This window comes from Boleophthalmus pectinirostris, unplaced genomic scaffold, assembly GCF_026225935.1.
Source record: "Boleophthalmus pectinirostris isolate CB_2022bp ecotype Guang Dong unplaced genomic scaffold, ASM2622593v1 HiC_scaffold_6, whole genome shotgun sequence".
In the NCBI taxonomy this organism is placed as follows: Eukaryota; Metazoa; Chordata; class Actinopteri; order Gobiiformes; family Gobiidae; genus Boleophthalmus; species Boleophthalmus pectinirostris.
In genome coordinates this window covers 14171714-14182824 of record NW_026571447.1, presented here as the reverse complement: position 1 = coordinate 14182824, position 11111 = coordinate 14171714, and the positions used below count along the sequence as shown (strand labels likewise).

General features: G+C 39.8%; 1 protein-coding gene across 1 annotated transcript in view; it reads left to right on the top strand.

The window, feature by feature from the left end:
- The first annotated feature begins 1730 nt into the window (after window positions 1–1730).
- Window positions 1731–11111, top strand: part of grik3 (glutamate ionotropic receptor kainate type subunit 3) — a 191820-nt gene continuing 182439 nt past the window's right edge. Inside the window, exon 1 of the mRNA XM_055163536.1 lies at window positions 1731–1845. Coding sequence (XP_055019511.1) covers window positions 1731–1845 — 115 coding nt within the window. The remainder of the gene's footprint in view (window positions 1846–11111) is intronic.

Here is an 11111-nt window from a genome sequence, read left to right as displayed (position 1 = left end):
TTATATCACCAACAGGGCCAGATCAGGGATAATTGCAAAATTCATAATAAAATTGTATCTCAGAGTTTTATCGCCCATAAAAACTGTATACCATTTACATTTGGAAAGGTTAAAGTTTCAGAAGCCATCTTGAGCTATTTATTTTCTCTTACATATATATATATATATATATATATATATATATATATATATATATATGCATTTTGTAAATGCATGCACAAAGAAGAAATCAAATAACTTCCTAGAAACTTATATTTATTTTATTTCAGTAATTAAGAATACTGCCTAAAGTAAAAGGTTTATAGTATTTTTAGCCAAAAAGTACATGAATATAATACTCTGCTTATGCATGTTCCCGTATTGCCCCTCAAATAATTGCATTATAATGAAATACATGTAAACAGGCCTAATATAGTTTTGTGTTAAATGATTGTACAAATTAAATAGGTATTATATGATGCAGTATTAATCCAGCCCTGTTATTTTCAAATAGTAATAAACAAACATATTTACCCAAAGATCTCACACTCAATGGCCACCTTGCAGTATATTTACCTTCAGATGCTCTAATAAAACAGAAATACTGTATCTTCTGCACCATAAACTGTTGGATTCTCTCCCATGCAGCCCACAGCTTCCCTCTGCAGTGAGGAAACGCACGAGCTCCCCTCTCCGCTCACACCACACTGTACACACACCGCTCCAGCCTCAGACCGTGCGTGACACAAGACCAATGGGCACGCACGCACGCAGATGGGCACCGAGCAGTAACGCACTCACAAGCAACACATAGACTGAAATCTCTCAAATAAAAAAGTCTGCTTTGTGTCCTCTAATGACTCCTTTATCTCATGGAGATGTACTTTATCTAGTTTCACAGAGGAGACCGCGTTTAAACTACAATGTGGAGAGGGAAAAGAGAGACTCATTCTTAAATAAACCATCTGTGAGCATGACTGTATCTATAGGGACAGCGTAAACAAGAAGACTTATGTCATCAAAGGGATCCCTATCACTTCCATAAAACACTCATTGCACTAAGTTGACAACTATGCGTAACGACGCGTGCCTCTAGTGGCACCGGGGAAGGAAGGAGGGTCCTCAGACGCACGCACGAGCGCTGCTTCCCTCCACCACGCTTCCTCCGAGTGCGAGCACAAGGACATTTTATTTCATAGCGCAACAAAGGGGCTTTTGGGACCGGCTTTCTTTGGACAATTCCCCCATCCTTCCGCGCGTAACTGGAGTCACCTCAAGAACTATTCATGTTTGTCAGATTACATTCGTCTGTGGTTGTTTAACATCGTTTTTTTGGATAACAGAGCTGTGTCCCCGGGCGGTCCACTTGTTCGTTTTCGCGTGCGTTAGTGCTTGGAGGCTACCCAAAGTTCCGCAGGCGCAGTGCCCTTGTTTCCGTGCCTCTTCTCGCTGCTACCTCCTCACTGTAGATACATCGCGCCGTGTCGGTCGGTAGGAGGGGATACAGAGACTCCTGTAGCAGCCCGCGATCGCAGGTGCGCCAGATCCGCCTGTGTGGAGCGGGGGGCTTCATCCTAAACCAACCACTGTCACCACAACCACAAAGAAAAACTGGGAGAATGTTGCAGCAAGTAAAATGAGTTTGTCGCAGGCGCTTCAGTCTACACATGCTTCGTCGAATTCAGTTTTGATGAGCTGAACTGAGCCTCTTTGGAATTTCACAAAAAAGTGGATCCAGCGACTTTACAACCATGCGAAATACTTGGCTGTCTCCCCGGGAGCGGATTTGGGAATACTGGACGTCGCTGGTGGCGTGTCTGTTTTGGATTCACTACTCAAACGGGATGCCTCATGTCATCCGAATAGGTGAGTTTGACGCACGCACCTTTTTGTGTTTAGAGCCAAAAAGTTGCGCTTCATTTGCGCACATACACCAGCAGTGCCCGCTTCGTTCCCTTTGCCCTTTACACATGGGTTTATTATTGCAGTTATTGGGGCAGCAACAGGAGAGCCGTGCCATAAAAGACGCTTGCCTGATTTAAAATGTGTGCAGTGATAAGGTTTACCGTGACCTCTGTGTACTATGTTTGGCGTGTTTCTTTCTTTTTTTGCATTTATGAATCAAATAAAGGTGACTTATTTTACAACGTTCATTAATCACATTATCACACAAATAGTTTTTTGAATAAAGCAGCCGCTGTAAAGTTTCAGGTCATATCTCCCGTGTCTCCGCGCACACTCACTGATGGGACGGAACAATGCCCTTAGCAAAGTTTTCTCACAAGTGCAAAATACCAGGCTGTTGTTGTGTCCCCTCTTCAATGTGAGAATTGTCATCTGGAGGGGGAGAAGAAACATTACGCGCCGCCAAACAGACAGTCTCAACAGAACGAAGATCAATACGCTTTTTGTCACAAGAGAAATCGTTTTTGACATTTGGCCGAGCGCCATCCTGGACAATTACTCAAAATGGCATTGGCCCACATTAACACAGCGCGCAGCAGTGCACGCACGGGGACAGAGCGAGGAGCGCGTCTTAATGGCACAGGGCTTTTTGTCTTCGACGGCGAGTGAATGCTAAGTGGGATATTGTGTATGAGCGCGCTAAATGCTCACTTGAAAACTCATACGTACAGAGAGAGGCTTGCGTAAATGACCACCCACTCAGATGTTCAAATACGTTATGAGCGCAGAGTGCAAAAGCGCGTTAATTGGCGATATTAGTCAGGTGATTTAAGACTATTTCTATCACGTGACCTTAAATAAAGACACGTCCTGTATTAAGTGATAAAAAGCGTGGTGAATTCGCGGTATGTTGAGTCGTATGTAGGTGTCACGCGGGCCTCGCCGTCTCTGTGATTGACTGCTTCTCTCCAAGGAGCCATGCCTTCCTTGACATTGCAGCGTGGGGACTTTGGCAATGCTTTTGTAAAGGGCATTAATCTTACAGTTAAGATGCACCGTTCAAAGTGTTCACATATAACCCTGGACGATGGATAACATTTTGCTTTCTCCATGAAGACAGGAAAGACGTTTTTTTTTTTTTTTTTTATGCAGGTCAAATAAGAAAATTCTGATACAAATTTACCTTGCTTATTGTTGAACGGATTGCTGTAATTAGCTGTAGGGTTTTGTTTCAGTCTTAAAATCTCTCAAGCACGTATATGATATGAATTTAAACATAATATTCTTTTTAAAATATGTATTTGTTATTTCATATATCAAGGTCAATTGCGAGAAAGCAAAATTTCCAAATTAGATTCTGCTGATTTCAGAATTGTGCTTTAAAAAATGTGTTTGTACATCTAAAAAATTTCTTAACATTCGAGACGCAGATCTATTTGTAGCGAGCAGATGCTAGGTTTATTTTTGGGGAAGAGAAGAATTCTACAGTGGGTGTATTGTCTGGATTTTGCTCTTGTAATCGCGTAATTAGGGTGTCAAATGCTCCAACAGAGGGCTCTAGTTGTTAAAACATTGGAGGTGGGCGGTGATGCTAGCTCGCTCTGGTCCTAGGTGGTCCCATCATGCACTGCACCATCTGGGTAATGTTAGGAATCCAAGGTAGAGACTCCGCCATTGATTTTAGTGCGTTTTCTTCTATTTCTGCGCTAGGAACTTGTGGCCAGATGGTATTTCATTTGTTGGGAGGAATAAAAAGAGCCACTAGTCCTTCTGTATTTGAGCTTCACACGCTGCGCACACTTTTAGTCTTTCTCCGACCGCCTTTTGTCATGTTGGTATTTTTTTTTTGTGTGTGTGTGTTTTTTTTCTGTGCGATGTTGTTGTGCTGCCTCTCGTCTCATCCAGGAATCGTTCACTTGATAATGGCATAAAGATGAAAGTGCTCGAGTAGGAGTGGGATAAAAGCGAAGCTGTATACAATTTGTTTGCAAAGAAATGACACAAGAAGCATGAAAAACTGTGGGTTTTGAATCATGTTACGAACACAGCGTGCACAACCTACGCTAATGCAACTTGGAAAAACCTATTGGTATCACTTTAATTAGTCTTGATAGACTTAATTCATAATGATCAAATAGTTATTATTCAGGATAAGTAACCACATAACCAAGGGATACGAAATAGCAGTTAGGGAATAAATTAAGTTTTTAATAAGCCTGACTTTTTCTTAATAGTTCATTATGAATATAGCTGCTTTATTAAGGCCAGTTTAAGTGTAGTTATTATAAATTTTCACCAGTATTGTTAATTCATTTGTAGTAGTTTAAAGGTGAGCAGGTTTCACTTTATATTTTGGCCTAGTGTAATTTTGTTCAGTGCATAAGCTCAATATATAATGTCAAATTGCGTAACAGCGTCCAAATTTAAACTCTGTAAATTGCTGTTCTATGTTGATCTTGTGTTTTATCTCTAGAAAAGACAATCATGAAAGAAAGATGCGTAGGTGTCGTAAACTGTGCTTTAGCAGGCCTTTAAATAAACGGTTGTGTGCGGAAGGGCACCTGGAGTAAAAACCTATGATTAGCAGAATCACTGTGGGACATTACACGGCTGACAAGATGAGGACGGAAAGGAAACAAAATGGCAGATGATTATCCTTGTTCTGGTTATTTTAACAGAAGAGTGTACGGTGCATGCAAAATATAAAAAAAAAATCTATTTCATTAAATGCTCAAGAGCAACCCGATCCTTACGTTTCACATATGATCAAATCTGTAAGGTCACGCACTGCATTTCTATCTGCAATAAAATGAAATATGCGTGTTCTTCAAAATACTATAAACATTAAACTGCATGACTATTCTCAGAGCTGTACGCAAGTGGAGTAGTAACAGCTTATGAACCCATATTGGTGCATGTGGAGATGGATCTTGTTCTGTGTTTGCATCTCCTCTGGCTCAGATTATTCAAAGCCTGACAGGGATTTATTGAATAATCAATGGCTTTATCTACCTAATACTTAAAGCACTTAATCAGTGCCAGTTAATCAATCTCCCTCATGATTTCATGTTGCTTTCATTTCCTTGGTCTCTCTCTCTCTCTCTCTCTCTTACTTTCTCCTTCTTTTTCACTTTTTCTCACTCTCTTTCTCTCATCTCTCTCTCACTCTCCCTCTCTCTCCTTCTAACTCTCTCTCTCTTCACCTTCCCCTCTCTTTCCCTGACTCTCCATCTCTCCCTTTCTGTCCCTGTCTCTCTTTTTCTTACTCAGACCTCCCCTCTTCATCTTCCCCTCTTCTCTCTCTCTCTCTCTCTCTCCTGCTTCGATGCCGTTTTCATTTAGTGTCCTTCGTGCTCCAGGCCACAGCGAGACAAGACTTCATTATTGTGAATGGAAATGAGATAAATAGTGTTTGTGGTCATTTTGCTTAAAGCTTCTGAACCACTCCAGAATCACGCTGGTCTTTATCCATGCGGCAGGATGGAGAGAGACTGAGAGGAAGAAAGAGAGAAAGATGGAGAAACAGAAAGACAGACAGAAAGAGAGACAGACTGATAGAGAGAGGAAGAAAGAGAGAGATGACGGAGGGAGAATTAAGAAGCTGTTTTTTGTCGTGTAGCAGAATGGAACAAAATGGAAAGAGAGAGGGAGGGAGATACAGTGAGAGAGTTGGCGAAGGAATGAAAGAGAGGGAGAGAGATTTCAGAAACTGGTCTTCTTGCAACAGGATGGAAAGATGGAGAGAGCGAGAGGGAAGGACGAGAGGGAGAGGTAAAGAGAAACTACAGAAGCCGCTGTTTATCCATGCAGCAAGACGTAGAGAGAGACAGAGAGAGATGGAGTGAGAGAGCGAAAGAGGAAGAGACAAGGGATGAGAAAGAGAGAAAAAGAGGGAGGGTTTTTCGATGATTAACAGTGGTAGCGGGCGTTGAGAGATCTCCTCTTTCCCACAGGTCTGCATAAATGTCTTCTCTCAAAGTTAAAAAGTTATAATTGTTCTCATTTCTGTTTTTATCTAAACAAAAAGGTGATTTAAAATGCTCAAAAAAGTCATCAAAATGTTGTATTAGAATTCTGCTTCTGACACTTTACTGATTGCTTTTGTTCTACTGCGAAAACCACAAAATATAATTAACTTTTTATTTCAAGTGTTTGTTGTATTAAAGTGAGAGTGTCTGATTGCGAGTCATTTGTAAAGCCAAAAATCTATCATTTTAAATCAAGTCAAGTTTGTGAATGTATTGTAGAAGGAAAGAAAAAAAAGAGAAATCGTTGACAATATGAGGCTTTGTAAAATTACGAAAAAATATATAATCATCTTAATAATACAAAACAATACATGTCCTGGACAAAGCTTTATCTCTGCATTTAAAAATCTTTGCAAAAAAATATCCATATGTTTTCCAATGCAAAAGATCAAATACTAAAACATGCCAGTTATGATTATCCTGGAAGCAACGACAATACTTATATACTAACACTGAGGGATTACGCTTAAATGAGGGTTGCACAATTTGAAAAAAATAAAAAATAAATAAAATAATAATAATAATGAAATAAAAAATAGATAACAATTTTACCTAGATCGCAATTAACGATTATTTTACAGGTCGACCGATTAATTTTTTGATTAGTCAGCTAATCATCATGGTTTGACATGTTTTTAGAATGACAATATTAATGAATAAATTGCATTATTAATGAAAATAAAACATACAATTAAAGTCACTGTCATTGTTATAAGAGGTGTTTTAGAATATGTTTTGAAGTCAGTATAGTCCAGATAATAATTACAATGGTAAAGCTACAAGTACAGATATTTTCTGTAGTTGATTAGTCATGATTAATCGAAGCATTCCTAAATGAAATTCCATAAAAACACCATATATTTTGTCATTTTGTCCTTTGCAAAGGACATTGCACCCAAACTGTTATTCCATTCCTACTAATCGTGTAGAACTAAACTCTACCATCTGAAACCACAACTTCATGGCACTGAGCCCGTAAAGCTAGTAGAAAAATCAGCACGACATGTTACATCAAAGTTGTATTGAATTAAGAAGCCATCAGTCTCTGAGTAGAGATGAAATATTCATCAGCTCCATCTAAATCTGATCAGTCCCAGGACAGCGGGGCAGGAAGAGGCAGCGGGAGAAGCAGAGCACGGGGACCTGCTGCCGAGAATACGAACAAAGACTGGAGGTCACTGAAGAGCTGGATACACACACAAGCTCTTCTGATGTGTAATTCTATTAGCAGTTAGCAGTACAATGCAGGGAGGTTTATTTCAGCTATTAAGCCCTCTAGTTTACTTGGATCAGAATAGGGTAGAATCCATAGCGTAAAAGAATCCACATAGACGTCTCTGGATGACATGACCCACAGGTTGGTGGTGCGATTCCAGCTTCCACAGATGAATATTTTTCTTGTGTTCATGGGCAGGAAACTGGACCCACCTCGCCCCCAGTGTCTGCCTATAGCGGTGTTTGAATATGACTGTGTGTGTGAATGGGTGAGTGGTTCCTTGATGTAAAGTGGTTTGACTGCCTTGAAGGTAGAAACGCGCTACGTAAATATGTGATCATTTACCATTAATATCTTAATTAGCTTTAATAAAATAGGAAGACTTCTCAGCTGGCTTTGAGTCGCCCTGTGTGGAGTTTGCATGTTTCTCTTTGTGTCTGGGTGGGTCTCCTCCATGCACTTTGATTTCCTCCATGAACTTAAAACAGGCACAGGAGGTACAGTCCTCTAAGGCAGTCCTGACCAAGCCAAGCTCAAGATCATGGATATGGATCACCAAGCACCGAAGCACTTAAAGGTGCATTGTGTAACTTGTCTAGTGGAGGGTCCATTAAATTCTTTACAATATTGCTTTGTCTGGAAAGTTTCACAGTGTGATATTAAAGCTTTTTTTTAAATCATCATGGACACCGAACCAGACCAGGTTACAGGTCAGATCTGTGGAGAGGCAACCCCACCCGCTCACAGTCAGAATGCCTGTTTTTCTGTGTGTATTTTGAGCTATAAAATCAATTAATTAATGTAAGGTAGTGCTGTTTAATGCCATACTGTGGAACGTTCCAGGCAGAGCAATGACATATCCATAGAAACAAGTAGATGCTGGACCCCCAAACAAAAAGTTGCACAGCTCACCTTTAAAGGGACAGTCTGGAATTTTAGACAGAGGACCTCTTTTCCAAGTTAGCCAGAGTGTTGGAGATGTGTGGAGACATTTTTTAAAATATTCCATCCAGTCCAGGTCGCTGGTGCTAGGCTAGCGTATGTCAATGGCCATAGTTAGCCTGCCACTAAAAACAGTCTTACCCACTCCACAAAACACCAAATCTGTTATTACGCCAGACTGTCGATATAATTGTCTGTGCTGATAGAATAATGTTTGAAATAAAACTAACCTTGCATCACATGAATCGTCACATGTTGAGGGACTATTTTCTCAGCAGCAGCAGAATCTTACTTTGCTGATAAAATAGGTGCTAGGTGATATCAGTCCGCCGCTGCTAAGCTTTCTATCAGGAAGTACATCTCGCTGCTGCTCAGACATAAATCCTTTTAATGCAAGTTTAGTTTTATTTCAAACATTATTCTATCGACACAGACATTCACATCAACAGTCTGGCGTAATAATATGTTTCGGGTATTTTGTCTAGTGGGTAAGACTGTTTTTAGTGGCAGGCTAACTATGGCCATTGACATGCGCTAGCCTAGCACCAGCAAACTCTGCAAATACAAGGAGTGGATGGAATATTTTGAGAAGTGTCTCCACACATCTCCAACACTCTGGCTCACTAGGAAATCAGGCCCTGTGTCCAAAATTCCGAACTGTCCTTTTAAGGTTAAAATTATGATTGAAAACCATTGTAAATTCATTCATTAAGTGTACATCACATTGTAAGTTTAAATAATGCAAGAAAATACGCAGTGTATCCCAATATTCAAAAAGGCTGAACAAAATCAACTGCACTATTGGTGTACTAGCTCTACACCAACGCACTCACACACACACACACACACACACACACACACATTATTATATAGTCTATCCTCCTCATTCTGAAAACATATGTGCAGTCTCATAGGGCCTCTTGTACACAATCCAATTCCACTCTCACTGTCAGCACTCGGGCTCCGTGTCATTAGCTTCAATCTCGCTGATGAGGAACGGCAGATGTTCGTTTTGTTGAGTCTGTCTTTGAACGCATCGTCTTCTGTACATATACTCGCCTGTCTGTGATTCGGGTACGTGGTAGGAAGTCGACTTTTGCAGTAAACAAATATGTGCTCCTGACAGGCAAAGATGTTTTTAGATTGTGGAAATGCATGTTTTTAAATCTTAGCGAAACAGAAATAGCAGTAGCAGAGGTAGAGGAATATATAGTGTGGCATTAAATGTATCTCTCTTGTATTTATTCAATTACCGGTGTTTTTCATTCCCCAGAAAATACCAGGGATGCACCAATCTAGCTTTTTCAGCTCTAATAACGATTTTGATACTATTACTTCAACGGTGCACTGCAATTTTGCGATTGGGAATTCTGTCATCTTCTTGTTTCTATGGATATGCCATTACTCTGCTTTGAATGTTCCACAATATGACATTAAGCAGATTTACCTTTTTTTATTGCTCAAAAATACCCAGAAAAACAAGCATTCTGACTGTGAGCGGGGTTGCCTCTCCACAAATCATACTCGTAACTTGGCCTGGTTTTCAAGTTGCTTTCCTGCTTTCCAGACAAAGCAATAACATCTCTATGGAGAAAAGCATTTGACGGGCTCTCCACCAGAAAAGTTACACAATGCACCTTTTAAGTATCTACCTATACCAACCGATATCAGAGCAGAGACCGAAATAGCTTTTATTTCCTTTATGCAAAAAATGAAACGGATCCAAATGTGTTATGTAGCTGTTATTTCTCTCTCAAATAACTACAAAACAACTTTAAATAGAAATATACATAGAATACTAGAAAACATTATGAGACTTCCTGTGCAGACTATGACCTACAAATAGCCAGATTACATTAATTTTGGATATCGTCTTAACCGATATTTGGAAGCCGATACCCAATCCAGCAACATTTTCACTATCCCAATGTCTATTACCAGTATCATGTCCGTGCATCCTTAGAAAATATCTTTATGAATATGCAATCTTACTGTGGGCGTTGTTGTCTCTCCACAGATCTGACCTGTAAGTTGATCACATTCTTCCCTTCATAAAGACAAATTTAATTTTAGAAGTTTAATGTAATAATATGGAGCATTCAAGATAAAGCAGTAACATCTCCATGGAAACAAGCAGGTGCCCTACTCTAGAAAAGTTACATATTGCGCCTTTAGATACTAACTAGAGTGCGCAGCGCATTTTAAGTGATCTGTCTCTCTGTGGTTGTAATTTGACTTATGACTGCAGCTTTTCCATTTGTAGACTTACAGCACTTAACTGCACCATCACTTAAGTCAATATGATCTGCCATGATAATGACACTATTGGCTGGTGCAGTACACGGCCCTTTCGTCCATTCATCTTTTACTGATTAGAATTAGAGTCAGGAGGATGCACAAAGCACCAGAGATCTATGACCACAATACAACACAGTACAAGGCAACTTAATTTATGTACATTTCATAAAGTAATGCAATTCAATGTGCTGGAACACAATGGACTCATTTCTATTAAGTAATTTCCATCAGTCTTGTGGTTTACAATGGGAAAAAAATTTAGTTAATTAATACAGTAGTGACAGTAGCTCAGTTGGCAGTGTCTGTTCACTGATCCGAAGGTTTGCAGTTTAAATCCTGCTCTCAACTTAAAACATGTCATTGTGTCCTTGCGCAGCCCACCTTGCCCCCAGTGTCTGTGTACACTGGTGTTTGGATGTGTGTGTGTGTGAATGGGTGAGAGTTTCCTTGATGTAAAGTGCTTTGAGTGCCTTGAAGGTAGAAAAGCGCTATATAAAAATGTGACCATTTACCATCTGGAAAAAAAATAGCAGCTCTTGAATTGTCTGTTTGGTCTGCGGCCTTGATTTTAAAGCATCATTATGTGCCATAAATCGCTAAAAATTGTTCTTAAATTGTCATAGTTCATTTGAGAGGCAGTCTTCAGTCAACACACTATCTATTTGATACCTGCTTGAAGTAAGAGTTGGTTGATCTCCATTGCTGGTTAACCTTATATTAATGATAAGAGATATATAAATTGT